The sequence below is a fragment of the Chrysochloris asiatica genome, unplaced genomic scaffold (genome assembly GCF_000296735.1).
Source record: "Chrysochloris asiatica unplaced genomic scaffold, ChrAsi1.0 scaffold00072, whole genome shotgun sequence".
In the NCBI taxonomy this organism is placed as follows: domain Eukaryota; kingdom Metazoa; phylum Chordata; class Mammalia; order Afrosoricida; family Chrysochloridae; genus Chrysochloris; species Chrysochloris asiatica.
Window position 1 is genome coordinate 463,223 of NW_006408590.1, and position 18,478 is coordinate 481,700.

General features: G+C 38.4%; 1 protein-coding gene across 1 annotated transcript in view; it reads right to left on the reverse strand.

Annotated features, from left to right (window-relative positions):
- Positions 1–3,714: 3,714 nt before the first annotated feature.
- LGR4 (leucine-rich repeat containing G protein-coupled receptor 4) overlaps positions 3,715–18,478 on the reverse strand; it is a 148,909-nt gene continuing 134,145 nt past the window's right edge. The window contains exons 11-18 of the mRNA XM_006864849.1: positions 16,548–16,619; positions 14,196–14,261; positions 12,337–12,408; positions 9,997–10,068; positions 9,584–9,709; positions 8,408–8,517; positions 8,078–8,161; positions 3,715–5,058 (exon numbers count right to left, since the gene is read on the reverse strand). Coding sequence (XP_006864911.1) covers positions 3,791–5,058; positions 8,078–8,161; positions 8,408–8,517; positions 9,584–9,709; positions 9,997–10,068; positions 12,337–12,408; positions 14,196–14,261; positions 16,548–16,619 — 1,870 coding nt within the window. The 3' untranslated portion in view covers positions 3,715–3,790. The remainder of the gene's footprint in view (positions 5,059–8,077; positions 8,162–8,407; positions 8,518–9,583; positions 9,710–9,996; positions 10,069–12,336; positions 12,409–14,195; positions 14,262–16,547; positions 16,620–18,478) is intronic.

Sequence of the window (18,478 nt, forward strand, 5' to 3'; positions counted from 1 at the left end):
GTTAGACATATGGGCCACCGTTAACCCCCACCTGAGGGACCAGTCTTGTGTTGATCCTTCTGAAGGCATTATCCTTGTAGGTTCTAATTTGCTGCACAACTCAGTTCACTTAAATTTCATTAAGCCCCAAATTTCCTCATTTTTAAAAAGAGGATTTAGGGATCATGAACACTGAGGTATTTGTGAGTACTAGAGTACATCTGATATAATGCAGATTGTTTAAATCATTGTCTTTTAAGAACTAATTGATGGTGGCAGTGCAGTTTACTGTTTGATGTGCCCCTTCTAGCCATGGTGTTCCGTTCTGAGATGTATCATGGACCCATTTTGGAGTGAATTGTCTGCTATGCTGAAGAGTCAGGATTGGGGTAAGATATAGAGTCCCTATCTATAGACGTTGTGTGTGACTCAGCCACTACCCTAAGTTTCCTTGGAGATGTGGTCTCCAAATTAGCAATCATCTTTGATAGCTGTGTTAAAACAAGAGCTCTCTGTTTTAAGTTGTTCCCATTATAAGGCAAACCATCAACTTCCTGCTTATTTCAGAAAAGCAAGAGGTTGGAGTCATAGAACTGGCTGAGACTAGCTCAGATCCACTTAACAGGCATAGTAATGACCATCATCTGATCTTTTGACGTCATGAGTCTGAAAACAATCAGGACATGGACAAAGTGCCATCTTTGTGACCGCCCTTCCCAACTGTGAATGCCCAGACTAATTCTTGTGCTGAATCATCCTGACACCAATCAGACGCCCGAGAAGACCCTATAAAAAGACTCCTGGCCCAGGACTCAGGAAGCCATCCTGGTGACACTGACCAAGTTTGTTGCCATCTGACCTTCAGTTCTTGGGACTTGAGTTGGCTACCTAGTGTCTGATTTTCAAGATTCCGAAGCCTTGTGAATCAACAGGTCAGTTTGGCATGAGTGAGTAGAATCCTACAGACTGACTGTCATCTGAGCTACAGATTTGGAACCTGCCAGCCTCCAGGGTCCTGTGAGCCATTTCCTGGATGGTTCATGGGTTCTATGAGACGTAGCTAATTTTGGTACCCTGGGACATGAGGGGAGGAATGGTGGTAGACATTAGGGATTATGGAGTGGTATAGCATCAAGGAAGTCAGATACTGGGAGTACCTTTCACCTCTACCTCATAGGGACCAACCTCCTCATGCTGATCCTTTTAAAAGATATTCTTCTTACAATGGTATTCTCTTCACCACTGGATTTCTATGAGAATGAGACCTTCTAAATCCCAGAAAAACATTTGTTAAGTATGATGGATGTGTAGTATAAAAAAGTGTTTTTTAATGGTGACTTCCAACACCACTTCTAATGCTTTTTACTTTGAAAATTAGTAACTCTACTTTGTTTACTTTACTACTAATTCATTAATGTATCTAAATGTACATTACGGCAAAATAGATTCTTTTCTAGAAACCTTAATTTCAAACACTAAGTACTATACACTTCATACCATAAAATAGCAGTTTACTAAATGTTTTATATATTTGCTCTTCTTTTTTTGAGACATGGTGTGGCTCTATAGGATAAGAACTGGGCAGCTAACCACAAAGTCAGCTGTTCAAACCCATCAATCATTCCTTGAAAACCATACACAGAGTCGCTGTGAGTCACCTACTTAACACGTAACAACAATTAAAGTTGTTAAGTGAATGAAATTAACAGTTTTTAGTAATATGAATTTTGAAAAAGAAAAAAAACTTTTCATAGGGCATTTAACCAAGTAATGATTTAATATTTATCAGATGTGTAAATATACAAACATGATAGCAATTTTTAAAACTTGTAAATATTGGCCTTACAAAATTACAACACACTGTAAATAAATCCCTCCCATATTTTGTACAAACTACATGATTTTGATATACAAAGATTCTGTTTTTATTACACTGACAATGTACAACCGAGATTATTTACAATGCAAAAAAAGTATATAAACCACAATTTAACACTCTGCTACTGGCAGCCACTATAGTTTAGGAGGTAGCTTTAATTAAACGAAATGAACAGAAGCCACATTTCCCAACTTGTGTTCTAAAAATAATTTACAGAAGATAAAAATTCATTATATGCACAGTATATACAGTTTCATTATTAAACTGCAATCTAGGGTAACGTTTTTTAGTATACCCAGAACAACTAATATGGCAGTGGATTTGCTACTGATTTAGCATAGTGTTCAAAACCATAGTGAACATTTGTCACTTTAAGACTCTATAGTGACATGAGAATCAAGTAAAACTTTATTTGGAAAAAAAAAAAACCACAAAACCAAACATAGGACCAAACTTTATTCCTATACCTTTTTCCTTAACAATTTGTCTTATCTCACCAGAGCACAGAACCTGGGCTGCTGAACCAGCTCTTTTGTAATCAGGGTAAGGGAAAACGTAGTAGCACTTCTGTGTAATAGCACAGGTTCAAGGAAATCCAGCTCACTGAGAAACAAGTGACATAATCTGACATAATCACTCTGACCAACAAAACTGGAAAATTGGGTAGAGCCAGTGATGTTTCAAAGCAAAAACCAAATCCTCTGCTATCGAATCGACTCTGACTCGTAACAACACTACAGGACAGAGTACTTACAGGTTTCCAAGGCTGTAAGTTTATAAGGAAGCTGATTACCACACATCGTTTTCCCTCAGAACAGCAGGTGCTTAGCACCTGAGTACTTTTATTAATGGAAACATTACATGGAGCCATCATATCCTTAGGTACTGTTGAAAACCTTGTACTAGCATTAACAGTATGGCGAAATCTATAAAACCCACAAAGCAATTAGCCCTTTATGTTTTCCTAGTAGTATGATCACAAACACTGAGGAAAAACTTACTGGACTGCACCAAAGCTATACATAAGGACTGAAAACAAATGTTCTGCTATTTTAAAAAAATCTAACAGCTGTTAATATTGTTTTAAAAACACTTATGGTTTTGGATTTATAAATCACAAACAAAATTTAAGATTCTATTATGTCTACGATGGAAATAGAAAACATAATGAAGTAATGCCTATGTATACTTTCACAGTTTTACTTGGGAGATAATCCCTTTTTGGCCCTGCAGTAAGTTGTCCTGAGATTAATATACTAAAAAACGTTAGCAATAATATACTAAAAAAACATTAAAATTAGCAAGACTTTTTCTTCAGGTATATAAAAATCACATTTCAAAATAATTTTTTAAAAAATATTAACAGCTGTTCTTTATTTTGTGCTTAATTTAATTCAGAAACAGGTATAAATTTACTTCTTACAGATTGCTAAACCAAAATCAAACCAAACCCATTGCTGTTAAGTGGATTCCAGCTCACAGCAACTCTATAGGACAGGCGAGAATTCCCTCTAGGATATCCAAGGCTGTAAATCTTTACAAAAGCAGACTGACACAGCTTTCTCCCCCAGAGCAGCTGGTGGGTTTGAAACACTGACCTTTTGCTTCACAGCTGAGTGCTTAGCTACTGCGTCACCTGGGCTCCTTCAACATTATATTGCTACTCTACCTAAAATTCTTTTTCAAGATAAAATTGTGTTGCAAATAAACCACACATTGCTTAGCTGTTGCATGTTTTACCAATTTATGCGTTAGGCACCTGTGTTCTTTGAAAACTTATTGTTTGAGAAATACACTACTACCTTCTCCTCCTAAGTGACCGCAGGCCATGATTACAGAAGTGCTTTCCAGATGAAAGGTCAGAATAAGGCTCACTCTATCAACACTGTGATTTTGGTGGGTGGGGGGATAAACAGTCACAAACACATTCATTCAGTCTTTAACTCTCGGTAGATTGTAAGCGTAGCGCACCAAAGGGAATCCTCGACTCTGGTAGAAGCAGGCTCGTCCACAGGCCTGCACCTGGTCAGAACTGTCCGAGACGAAGGAGTCTTCTTCATCTGCATAATCAGAGTGGGCAGACTGCGTGCCACAATCGGACCAATAGCCATCTGCTCTTTGACAGGAAGCCACTGCCAAGGCAGGACAGCTGTGTGATTTTATTAAGTGTTTGCATGATATCGGTTTTGTCAAAAGAAAGGATTCACAGCAGTCACACACAGTCAGGTTACCCTGCAAGTGTGAGTACATGCCACAGTCATAATAGAAATCCTGTTCCACACAACCGCTTTGGCTACTAATGGAAACGGAAACGGATCCACTTTTCTTGGTAATACGTCGCTTCAGTAACTTCCAGTCTTCCTTAAATTTGGGGTTGAAGAAAACATACAGGACTGGATTCAGACAAGTAGGCAAAGGGAAAAATATCAGAGTCACAGATTTCATTATTTCAGGGCTGATAGAGATTGCAGTGATCAATGGTGCAAATGACAAAAATGCAACAGGACAGAAAAAGATGCAATTGGTGAATATGAGCCAAGCAACATGCTTAATCATGCTAGACTGTGAGTTCTCAGACAGGTCCTCTTTTTCCAAGTTGCAGTAAAGTTTAGTGTAGATAACAGCCATGAGTAAAAATGCTAGTGAGTTTAAAAGCACCAAGGTTACAGTAAAGCCCAAGGAGGGAGTTTCCCCGGTGGGAAATGGCAAACATAAGGGTGATGCAGAATACTCCCCTCTATGGAAAAGGGGGAAACAGCCCGCTACTGCGGCACCCAGAAAAGCAAAAAGGGCAGCACCCCGGAACTGTTTGATATGATTGCTTTTCCCACTTTGCATGACAGATAAACTTCTTTCAATGGCTGCTAACGTTAATAAAAATATGGCACTTTCCGACGAGAAAACTGCAAGAAATCCAGCTACTTTGCAACCAGTGCCAGTCTCCCACCAAATGCCAAAGTCAGAAAATCTGCCCCAGGACACAGCATCCAGAAAAGTTAAGATGCCAGTATAGACTCCCATGAATAAATTAGACACAGAAATCAGGCCTATGAACAATTTGGAGGAAGGCAGTGATGTACAAGATGCAAATGTTGTTAAAATCACAAGCAGGTTGGAAAACAACGCAACCAAGAAAATGAACCACACAGTAAGACGAATCATCCAGCTTCCAAGTAAATATTCACAGGGCTTAAAAGCACCTAAAAAAAGAAAAAGAAGTAAAAAGACAAATTTAGAAAATGCTATCTTTCATAATTAGATGACCTGATAAGTAAATGAAGGTAAATCTATAATAATGAAATCTACTAAATTGAAAGAGATCACTACTTCTGAGATACTATTTTGTTAAGTGCTGCTGAGTTGGTTCCGACACTTAGTGATCCTGTATATGGTTTGCTAGTGGGTTTAAACTATTATCCTTATGGTTAGCAGTCCAATGTTTGATGAGGCCCAACAGTAATATTATATAATATACATTTTTTTACTTTCTCTTATACCTAAGTTAAGGTACTTGATACACTGTAGCAATAGAGAGTTTGGAATCAGAGAAACTAAATTTGTAACTTGCTACTCTACCACTTGTCTAGTTGTTGTATTGCTGGTTTATAAGTTGCTATGAGGCTGGAGCTCTGGTAGCGTAGTGGTTACGAATCGGGCTGCGAACCTTAAGGTCAGCGGTTCGAAACTACCAGCCGCTCCGCGGGAGAAAGATGAGGCTTTCTACTCCTGTAAGGATTTACACCCTCAGAAACCCTGTACAGGGTCGCTATGGGTCGGAACCGACTCAATGGCACTTAACAACAACAACATGAGGCTGGAAGCTACACTAATGGTATTCCAGATACCAGTTATCCATGGTAGAAAGGTTTCCATGGAGCTTCTACTCTAAGACAGACTTGGAAGAAAAACCAGGAGAGCTACGTCTGAAAACCAGCCAATAAAACTCTATGGATCTGAATAGAATCTTATTTGATACAGTGCTAGAAGCTGAGCCTCCTCGGCTGGATGACACTCAAAATACAGAGTGACCGCAACAGTGGACTAGCACCTACCATTGATGGTGAAGTCGGAGCAGGGCTGGGCAACATTTCATTCTAGTCTACAAGCAACTACACCAACTTGCTCCTATGGGTTTGAGAAAACAACTTACGCACTTTTGAGCATTTTCTCTTTTGTGAATAATAATGCCTGTTGTCAAAGAGTTGTGAAGCTTAAGTAAAACTGTATACTAAGCAGGTTATACTAGGCACATAGTTGGCCTTCCCCAAAGTGTTGTTGTTGTTGTTGTGAAATGCTGCCCAGTCATTTTCAACTCATAACCACACCAAGGAGTGGCTAGTTGAAATGAACTGCAGACCTTGTTGTGAGCAAGGTTAAAACACAGTGTTTATCCTACAGCTCCACACCACCATTGTTGGTGTTGTTAAGCGCCATGGAGCTGATCCTGACCCATAGCAACCCTGTACAGGGTTTCCGAGGAGCGGCTAGTGAGCTTGAACTGCTGACCTTGCAGTTCGAACGGCTTTGCAGTCTGGCACATTAACCCACAGCGTCACACCACTATACTTGATAGTAATTCTCTATGTTCATGTTTATGTGTGTGTTTGTGTGTGTATATATACATTTTTATGATTCAAAAGCAATCTGATAAAACAGGTTAAGTTATAATTATCCACATTTTTAATCCAGAGAAACTGAAATTTCAGTTTTGATTAAACTGACCAAAGATATTCCAGTAAGTTCATTTACCTAAGACTAACACAGTAATGTTAACTATTCAAAGAAAGTTATGTTCAATAAAATGTGTATTAAATAAGGATTGCAAGGACTAATTTAATAGGCCTGAATTATAGATTCCAATAACTGACATATTACTTATATCATAAATGTTTTATTTAGAAATCACCAGAGGAAAACAAACTTCTGACTCTAAAGCACAAGAAAATGTTTGGCAATTGTCTAAAAGACACGTTCTATATTCTGATTTATTTTTCTGAGCTGTCAAAGAATGTGATGAACATTTCAGGCCTTGAGATATTCATTCACAGCGCTAGGACCAACTCTGCACCATTTATACCTGATTTCCAGATGACACTTCCTTATTTTACAGTGGTAAAAAAACCGCCCCCCTCCCCAATCCATTTAAACCATTTTTAAGTATACATTCCAGTGGCATTAATTACATTCATTATGTTCTATACCCACCACCACTATTTCTAAAGCTTTTTTTCACCCTTCCCCCAAACAGAAACTATAACCAATAACTAATTACTTTTCCTCAGCCCATCAATCTCTAATCTACTTTCTTCTAGGAATTTGCCTACTATCGAAGTAGAATCATACAGTATTTGTCTTTTTCTGTTAAAAGGACTTTGTCTTAATTTAAAACACACACACACTCACGCAAACCTTCAGGGCAATGGGAAGAGAAAAGTTAAAAAAATTTTTTTTTCTAGATTTCTGTATTTGAACTCATCCTGCAAGGGAGGGACATGAAAAAAGAAAAACTATTAGAGAAACAGCAGCTCATTTGACGTAGTAGAACAGGGCACCCTTTGGGAAGTGTTTCACTAGTTAGTAGAGTTATTTTGCCTCAAAAGCCTAGAGAGCAGGCTTCACCCAGTCTCTGTCTTTGGAAAACTGCCCCCTACTCCCAGTCCTAACAGAAGTCTATGGTCCTACATTTCTAGCTTCTGCAGTAAGCATGGTATCTCTGAGTAGACCTAGGGCTGTGGCTGGTGGGTTGGCACATTGCAAATGAATAGAAGAGGCAACTTTGTAATTCATTTCTACAACAACCTTGGGAGACAGATTAACTAAGACCAGTTTTCCTCCTGGTCAACCGCAATGTGGAAGAGATGGAATCACTGAATGTTCAAGTCTAGCCTCACCTTTAGTAAAACTGTCCCTTTCTCATCTGGTTGTCAGTTCTTTATGCATATTATCCAACAAAGGAGCAAATGAGCCACCAGCAACCGTTAACCTTCCACTAAGAGTTGATTCCAACTCTTAGTGACCTTGTATATATGTGGAGTCCTGGTGTGGCACTGTGGGTTAATGCACTGGACCGCAAGGTCGGTTTGAACCGCAAGGGTGACGGTTCAAGCCCACTAGCCGCTCCTCGAAAATCCTATATAGGGTCACTATGACTCAGAACTGACTCGACGATACTAAACAACATTTGTTTAAAGTGAGAAACAGCAAAATGTGCTGATGTACCTGTAGAGGGTATACAGTGGATTATTATTTGACTGTGTTCTTCATTTTCAGCACTGCTTGTGACACCAGCTGTATCAGCGGTACCTGTATATATAACAAAGAGGATGTGTAATTAAAATAGGATGCAAGTCAAAAGAACCATATTTTCCTGTAATTTTCCCTCATGTAGATGATGAAAATGTAGCTTTGATGAGGCTGAACACAACAATAAAGGTGTTAGTAACACAGTAAATTCTATCTTCAGAGATTTCAAGTTGATCATCTGTCACAAAAGGATTACAATAGCAGAGACCTTGAAGATTGTTTATTTTAGAAAGTACATGCACTTGCCTTTATTCTTCGCCACACTGTGGCCTTGGAGGCTACTATCTTCTGCATTTGAATAAGAGTCACAACCCCAAAATGCACAGCACTGATAAGCATATGGTACAGATAAAGACCTGGGAAAAAAAAGGAAAATCTACATTTAATAGCAACTTCAAAGGTATGTTTTTGTTTTAAAAAAAGCATTGTAATCTTTGAAAGCTCCAGCCTAGGAGCCAGAAAGACCTGATGTTATGTGTTTGGCGGTCATTCAGCTTCTCTGGACCTCGCTTTCCTCAGCTGTAAGAGAGCTCTGGTGTCAGGGGACCAGAGTTTCTCCCTTTATAGAGAAGCTGCTCTTAAAAGTTGACTGTAAATCAAACCACGTTCAAATTCTAATAGCAATACTGCAATTTACAGTAAAATCAGTCTCCTTTCATAAATCTTTCCCAATTTATTACATGAAACTGCTAGTTTCATTTAAGTTTAATGCCCCAGGTCATTCTATGACTTTTTACCATTAAATGGATTTACTCTGCTTATATAAATGTACTGAAAACATTTATTCCTTTCATAGTAGAGTACTTCCAAACCCTCTTTTTAGTTTAATAAGGTTCCCCCTATAACTCTAGCTTCCCTTTGAAGTATTATAATGTTGTTGTTGTTAAGTGCTGTTGAGTTGGTTCCAACTCATAGCAACACTGCATATGGTGGGCTTGAACTGTTGGCCTTGCAGTTAGCAGTCCAGTGCTTATCCTACAGCTCCACATCAATTTTTTGCTGTTGTTAAATACCGCTGTGTCTGTTCTGACTCATAGCAACCCTGTACAGCATTTCCCAGGAGGTGAATTTTTAACAGCCAACGTTGCAGTTCATACTGACCTTGAAGTCCAATGCATTATCCTGCATCAATTTTTTTTGTAGGTTCCCACTTATGTGGTTTCTGCAATCTTATTGCTAACAAAAGTCCACAGCATAAAAAAAATCCTGATTCATAGTTGTATCAACTCTTTGAAAGCAGTTCATATTCTCCAAGATATTAAACAATGGTCAAATTCTATTTTTGACCAAATTTGTGTCAACTATGGTGGAAAATACTTTTAAATACTCCCCGCACATACAAGAACTACATCAAAAACTGTGACATTCAAAAATTTAGAAGCTTACTATAATATCAACTAAAAAGAAAAACAAAAAACAAACCTGAGATTCGCAAAGTCTTTTGCTGCTAAACCTTCTTTCAGTTTGAAGTTGCCTGCTAGTTTCAGTTGATTTAGCCCAGTAAGGCCTTCAGCAGGAAATGAAGTTAATTCATTGAAACTTATGTCTCTAAAATATAAATGAAACCTCACATTAACACTTAAGACACAAACCACATAAAAACATCTGTTGTTTAATTAACAAACAAAACACAACAATTCAAAGGTTACGTTCAGGTGAGCTAAATAATGAACGCAGCATTCATTGTGCCATCATAGAAGCTGTTACTACACCAATGCAGCCTGGCATTTATGCACGGGAACAGAAAAATATTTTGCTACGGCAGCATTAAATGCCAAGTTTCTATAACACTATTCACTATGTTCATGTTATTACTGCATAAACAGTCTACTTACAAGTTAGTTATTGACCCAAGTTTGGCAAAAGCTCCATTGTGAATTTCATGGATCAGGTTTCTACTCAGATCTCTGCAATTATTAGAATAGTATGTTAATCTTTGCAAATAAACACAGCGTCAGTTAGTTACTTCAACTGCACTTTAAAATCTGAGGCAGTCACACAATATCCCTGGATAACAGAGATTTTCAATTTTGTCCAACAACATTTTTTTTAAAGAATGATTTTGAATGCCTCCTTCACAGTAATCTATTTCTTAGGAAGGTGTTTCTTTGCGCAGTGATTCTACCTATATCCAAATTCAATGCCATTGATTGCTCTGCTCTCATAGCAACCCTATAGGATAAACAGGGTTGTCAAGCTGTAAACCTTTATGGAACAAGACTGCCACACCTTTCTCTCATGGAGCGGCTAGTGAGTTTGAGTCACTGACCTTCCACTTAACAACCAAGTGCTTAACCCCTGTACCACCAGAATTCCTTTCTACCTGGCATCTGTTTGAATTTTCTCTATCACTCTGGTAACAGTTCAAAAATACAAAAGATACAAACTTTCGTATTAAGTAGGTGAGGAAAAGCCCAGCTCATGACAAAGCTGAAAATAAAAACAGGCTTCATATTATTTGCCTTCTCAAAGGTTAGTGATAAGGCCCTGAGGGATGACAAAGAATCGATATGCAAACATGAGCATTCCAGAAGGGCTTCAGATAGCATTCTTTTCCCAAGCAGGAAATAAAAATCATATCAGCAGCAGAGACACACTACACTGAGAAACACCCTCTGAGTAATTCTGATATTACAGGATTCATAAAACAGAGAAATAATCTCTCCAAGCACACTTAAATTGGCTAAAGATTAAATACATTCATTCCATGACACATCTCTCGGATAACAGGAAAACTTGACAAACTTCATTCTAAATCATGAAAAAGCCAGCTTTTCATTGTTATCACTTATCAGTGTTCTAGAAGTGATGGCAGTTAGGAGCCAGTCCCTTCCCCACACTACCTCCAAACCCACAGTCAGCCTATTGGCAAGCAGGGAAAACCTAAAAACTACCAACTATCAAGAAACTGTTTCCTAGTAGAATGCATGTTTTATTTCTTAAATAGGAACTACTAGAAAACAGGATTCGATACATGTAATTTTACTTCAATTACAATTTTTTTTTCTATATTTAAAAAATAATCACTGATATAGTTTACCTGTGTTTTCTGCACTAAAGTTATATGAAAGCAGGGACAAGGTCTATAGTCCATCTATCCCATTGTCATTGACTCAATTCCAACTCAGAAATCCCACAGGACAGAGGAGACCTGCCCCACAGTGATTCCAAGGATTTAATCTTTACGGAGGCAGAGTACTACATCTTTCTCCTATGGAGTGACTAGTGGATTAGAACCACTGACTCTCTGGTTACCCGCCAAGTGTTTAACCACTGTAACATCAGCGTTCCTTTGGGTCTGTCTTTGCTGTTGTTGTTAAGTTCGGTTGAGTCAGTTCTGACTCATACCAATACTATACAGGGTTTCTGAGGAGTGGCTGGTAGTTTTGAACTATCAACCTTGCAGTTAGCAGCCCAGTGCTTATCCTACAGTGCCACACCAGGTCTGTCTTGTTGTTGTTGTTGTTATGTGCCGTGGAGTCGGTTCCGATTCATAGTGACCCTGTACAGGGTTTCTGAGGCTGTAAATCTTTATGGTAGCAGAAAGCCTCATCTTTCTCCCACGGAACAGCTGGTAGTTTCGAACCGCTGATCTTGAGGTTTGCACCCCGATTCGTAACCACTACACTACCAGAGCTTCTTAGGTCTGTCTTGGTCACCTCTATATTCCTAATAGCTTAATATAGAGCCTGGTACAAATGTACTCATATACAAATATTTTTTTTTTTAAATGAGTGTTTCTGCTACATATTTGCTATTCGTTATAATAATAGGTACCCTGGTGCAGGGTCCGCAACCTTTTCCTGTAGAAGAGCAGACAGTGAGTCACATTGACTCTGCTGTAACTACTCAACTACGTCCCTGTATGGTAAAAGCATCTTTAGACAATCTAAACAAAATGGCATGGCCACATTCCAAGAAAACAAGTGCCAGAAACAGGCCACAGGCTAGTCTTAGCCCCCAAGCTAGACAGGTCATACACTTTTTAGTCACCAATGGAGCAAATAAACAATTAGCAAATGTGAAAATTCCAAAAGTAGATGATTTATACAGTATCATGTGATAAAGTTTAATAAAATCTTTAAGTATATTTGTTAACATGGGAACTGCAATAGTATATTATTGGTTTATAACTTCATAACAATTTTATGTCTGTTTAATCAGCACAAACTTACAGAATCCGTAGGGAAATCAGGCCTTGAAAAGTACTTTCCTCTATTTGGTGGATCTGATTATGTTGCAAAGAACTAAAATAAAAAGAAAAAATAATAATAAGGAGCAAAAATTGTATTTCTATTTTAAAAATAACATTTCTTAAATGTTTTCTAAGTTGAAATACCCATTCACAGATAACATTCAATGGTTTGGTTAAAAGTAAAGAGAAACTGAGGAAGGAGACGGAAAAAGAGGGCACAGGAAAGTAATGGTAATGATAACATCACATCGATTGAGGAAGGTGCCTAGCTAGCATTACTGAATAATTTGGATCAAAGATTTCACAGGACAATCCTGATCAAAGGGGGAAACTGCAATAGCTGATGACTGTAATTGCTGTCTTTAAGTTGTATACCTGTAAAATGTGGAACTAGAAAAAGTTGTGTGGTAGATAGATTTAAAACAACAGTAACAAAAGCCTGTAAAATGCGGAACTAGAAAAAGTTGTGTGGTAGGGTAGATAGATTTAAACAACAGTAATAAAAAGAGTAGCTGCTGAGGCTGTCAGTATAATCAATACACCTTACGGGATTTACATGGAGGGGACTATAACCACAGGCAGTGAAACAACATACCACAAGACGAATGTAGAGCTAATGTTCTCCCATGTAAACTATCACATAATTCACAACAAAAACTTAAAAAAACAAAAACAGCCCTCATGGGATTTGATTCCTTGGTTTGGAGGTTTAAGGTTCATGGGACATCTTAGTTAACTGGCCTAGTAATGTGTCTAATGCTTCTAAAGCAATATGTATAGTCCCTGGTGTTGTGTGTGGGGTCTTAAAAGCTTGCCAACAGCCACCCAAGATACCGCAATTGGTCTCTATTCACTTGAGCAACCCAGGCAGGAGAGTCAGAACAGAAGGCAGATATGGACTCTAAGGCCAATTACCACCATAAACAATGGATTTTTTTTCAGGCGAACAGAACTGGATGGTGGGGGCCTGGCTAGCATTACTGAACATTTTAATCAAAGATTTCATAGGAGAATCCTGACCAAAGGGAGAAATACAGAACAGAATTTCAAATTATCATGAATTCTAGACTTTCTAGAGTCATAGAGAATGGATGAACCCCAACTATTGTCCTCTGATCATCACAACCTTAATCCAAAAATATCCCCTGAAGTCATCCTAAAACCTAACAACAGTTTAGCTTAACTAGTTAAAAAAAAAGTCTATATTGTTCATTATTCTCTTTTAAGAACTATATATGTGGGACCAAAGTGACTTCAACAACTTTGAAAGAGGCTAAATAGTATTTCATCACAAATTATACTGAGAGTTAAAGAATTTAGATGGTGTACTAATTATCAACAAAGCTCAAAAATGAGAGAGATGTCCAAGTGAGAAAAGATACAAGAAGCACAAGCATGACAAGTGTCATATGAAGGGGACCAAAATTGGGAGAATTAAATGCCTCCCTCTCCCCTCCACACCAACTTCCAACAGAGCAAACTGACATAGTATATAGCAGCTTCCACCAGTAACAGATTGGCATAGCAATACATGTGGCTGGTAGCCATGCCTGGTTTCCTTCAACAGTTCAGCTAAGTTTTTGTTTGTTGTATACACCAACTACCACAACTGCTCCCACCCCTCACCCCCACCCTACCACAGCATCTCAGAGAATGCCTGATACATCTGTTTGTTTATATGGACACATATGCTGTACAATTTGACATCTTATTAAAAAAAATACCTGAGTAAATTAATTTCTAATCTCTTAATAATACAGCCATTGATTTCAAAAAGGAAATGCTCCACAAATTAACAACGCACCACAATAAAACAGAGTAAGTCAAAGACCAACTTACAGTTCTTCCAGAGCATGGCATCCATTGAAACTGGGAAGGCCATTTATATTGTTGTAAGATAAGTCCCTTAGAACAATGGGAGATTAGCACGTTAATTTTGAGTTGTCAGAACACTATATTCAAAGAGCTGTACTTAGACACAATGAAAGCAATGCTAAGATGAGTGATAGAGTGACACGAATGAACAAGAAAAGCCAACTACTTTTCTCCTAAGACTTAGCTTCTGGAGTACCTCAGTGGACAATAGGCTTGTTGGTAAGTGCAGTCGAGTCAGTTGCAACTCATAGCGACCCTGTATAGGATTTCCAAGGAGCAGCCGGTGAGCTTGAACCACTGACCTTGCATTTCAAATGGTGTTGCAGTCTGGCACATTAACCCACAGCACCACACCAGGACTTAGTATTTGAAAATATCCAATACACAGCATTGAATATTGAAAAGACAAAAATATATGAACACATATTTGAGGGTAGTTAAAAAAAAAAACCTTCATGGAAAATTACCATTATCTGTTAATCCTATTTTCCATGAATGATTTGAAGCCCCATTTGTATTAAAATACACAATGTAAACATAAAAAATGAAACATAAAATTATGTTTAAGTAGTAGAGTTGTGAATGTTTAATTAACTATACTTTTACAGGATTGTTTGTGCCAAAAGTACTGTATTTTTCTACAAATAGGAAGCCCACATAAATAACGCACTCACTTGTGACCATCAAAAATGATGAAATTTATGTTACCAAAAAAAGTTCTGATATAGTGTACCCATGCAAATAACTTGCACATACATGTTATTTGTGTAAAAATACTGTGACTTCTATGATGTTCTTTAATTAAGCTATGGCGGTGTTAGTGTGCTGTGGAGTCAATTCCGACTCAAATTCAGCTCTAAGAAACAGTAAATACATTCTCATTCTTTTAAAGTATTTCTATGAAATCAAACATTAAAACGAATTAACTCTTACTTAACCCCATTACAATGTTTCTAAATGTTAATCACATCATGTTCAAGTTTAATACTCTACTATACTACACCAGCTGCTCCTTGGAAACCCTATACAGGGTCTCTATGGGTCGGAACCAACTTGACGGCACTTTACAACAACAAGAACAATACTACCATGTTAACTGTTTAATCTACCCGTCACTTATTTTGTTACCATCTGCTGCCATTGAAAATTTATTAGCAACTTAGTTAACTTGTTTTTGTGGTATTTTCATACCCTCCATAGCAGACTGCTGGAGTCCTGGTGTGGCGCTGTGAGTTAATGTGCCAGACTCCAACGCTGTTTAAACAGCAAGGTCGGCAGTTCAAGCTCACCAGCTGCTCCTTGGAAACCCTATACAGGGTTGCTACAGGTCGGAACCTACTCGACGGCCCTTCACAACAACAACATAGCTGTTGTGAAGGGCCTGGTGTGGCACTGTGGGTTACTGCGTCAGACTGCAAGGTCATTTAAACTGCAAGGTCAGCAGTTCAAGCTCACCAGCTGATCCTCGGAAACCCTATATAGGGTTGCTATGGGTCAGAATCAACATGACGGCACTTAACAAACAACAGCAACACATGACTCTGCAAGATAATGCGCTGGACTGCAAGGTTGGCGGTTCAAACCTATCAGTCGTTCCTTATACAAGGTCACTATGGGTCGTAAGCAACTCAACAGCACTTAATAACAAACAACAGCAACATTTCTTTATTTATAATGCTAAGTCAGTTGAAAGTTTTGGTTTTTTTAAGATAGCTTACAGTTTTTGAAAAATTATACAACTCTTTCTTAGTTCCTGCTCCAAAAAAAAGAATAATGCTGACTAATGCTTATGTTAAGGATGAGAGAGTAGAATATGGGTAGCTAAGGCATCTGGGAGAACTAGAACAATGACAAGGAATCAGGTTTAGAATAAACTTCAAGTAAGAGCCTAGCTTGGTTTTACTTGGTTCAAAGTAACGTCACAAATTGTCATTTATATATAATCTAATGTCAAATTCAAAGGAGCTCTAGTAGCATAGTGGTTATGAATCGGGCTGCTAGCCTCAGGATCAGCAGTTCGAAACTATCAGCTGTTCTGCGGGAGAAAGATAAGACGTTCTGCTTCCGTAAAGATTTACAGTCTCGGAAACCCTGTACAGGGTCGCGATGAGTTGGAACCGACTCCACGGCACATAACAACAACAACAATATCAAATTCAAATGCACATATATCCTATGGTCTGTTAAACTCTTACTCATGAAGGGCACAAATAATTACTAGTTAAAATCACCCTCTGAAAAGTCTATTAAAAATAAAACTCAGCATGTGTGAAATACATAAAAATATAAAGAGAAGAGAAAAGGAATCCAACTTACAAAGTCCTAAGCATCTTTTGTTCTTGGCACAAATTACTGGGAATGCTGCTTATCTTAGTGCCTGTCAAGGTCCTGTGGAAAACATTGTTCATCTGAGAAATGAGTCAAGTCAAGAGAGCAAACAAAATCATACTCTGATGTTAAAAATACATGTACATGGATTTTTACATGGATTAAAGTTTCTGTAAGGAGCTCTGGTAGCGTAGTGGTTACAAATCAGGCTGCGAACCGCAAGGTCAGCAGTTCAAAACTACCAGCTGGTCCACTGGAGAAAGATGAGGCTTTCTGCTCCCGTAAAGATTTATAGCCTCGGAAACCCTGTGCAGGGTTGCTGAGTCAGAACTGACTCCATGGCACACAGCCACCACCAAAGTTTCTGTATTCAACTGCCTCATTACTCCCTGAAGTTTGACATGTGAGAAGCTGATTTAACCCTCCATACAGAGTTCTGGTGTGGCACTATAAGATTGCTAGCACTGAACTGCTAGCTGGGGATCAGTATTTCAAATCCACCAGTCGTTCCTTAGAAACCCTTTACAGGGTCTCTATCAGTCAGAACTGATTCAACAGCACTAAACAACAATAACAAGCAACAAATATCTTCATGTTGTTGGGGTTCTGGAAGGATAAGCACTGGACTGTTAACTGCAAGGTCGGCAGTTCAAACCCACCAGTTGCTCTTCAGAAACCCATGTAGGGTCGCTATGAGTAAAAACCAATTTGACAGCATGTAACAACTACAGATATCATTTGCATAGTAATGTAGAAAAACATGTGAAATGAGATCTCATTATTGCCCAAACAACAGGCTGGCTTTCTTACTCGGGTCAACAGAAAAACACTACTTCACAGTCACAGCAAGTACCACAATCACCTGTAAGTTCAGTTATATCCTCACACGCAAAACATCTGAGAGTAACACACAATCCTGCTCCCAAACTATTTCTACTGCCCTACCCTTCACTTAATCTGACTCATCATTTAACATTTTTATTCTCTTCCTTCCTTTGTTCACCTGTAGTCCTGTTCTTTCTTTCTCTAATATCTCTATTACCTGATCCTTCTTGTCATTTTCACTGCTACTCTGCAGATGAGCGGTGAGAAAATGCAGAAAGGCATGGAAGAATCCCATACTGAGCATGCTGAGTTCTGGAGCAACTCCAGTGATGGAGTGAAGACCTGGAATGCTCACAGTTACATGTGTCCATTTGGCCAAGTGGACTTATTCCCATGGCCGCTTTACCATTTGACTTATTTCTAGTTTCTCTTTCCTTCCTCACATACCACCTGTTCAAACATTCCTAACACTTCCTAACTGCCTTAAAACTCAAGGTTAAATTCCTTAGCTCAGTACTACCCAATGTCTGATTTGACAACTTTGCACATGTGGAAATTATAATGCATATACTATATGGCAAACTGTGGCTGGGGACTCTAATGCCTCAGGTACCATTTACCTATCTGGAGGCCAGAGATGATAATCAAAATCTTGGATGCTCTTATAATCCATTCATAGGCAACCCACTGGGAAACTCTGCCATAACCAAATGTTCATATTTGCCATTTAAGAATCTAACCCCAACTAATTTTCCATATTTCAACATCTCAGTATAATCTTAGCTATATTTCTGATCACCTGCATGATATCCGTGAGTATATATTTTGCATTCCCAATTTTACTAAATCTTGCTTTTTAAATAAAATATCCAGCTCCAGGAAGACTCAGAGGGTTCAGTTCTGGAAAATTCCACTTCCTTCATGAAGCCTTCTCTGATCGCCTATTGTGGGGGTGGAGAAAATCTTTTTTCTGCCAAAATTTATAGTATTATTCACAGGCTACACAAAATTATCAATTAAAAAATTAGCCTGCTTTAGTTGATCAAACATTTAATTTATTCACCCCTAATGTGATGGTTTGAATTGCAAGGTCA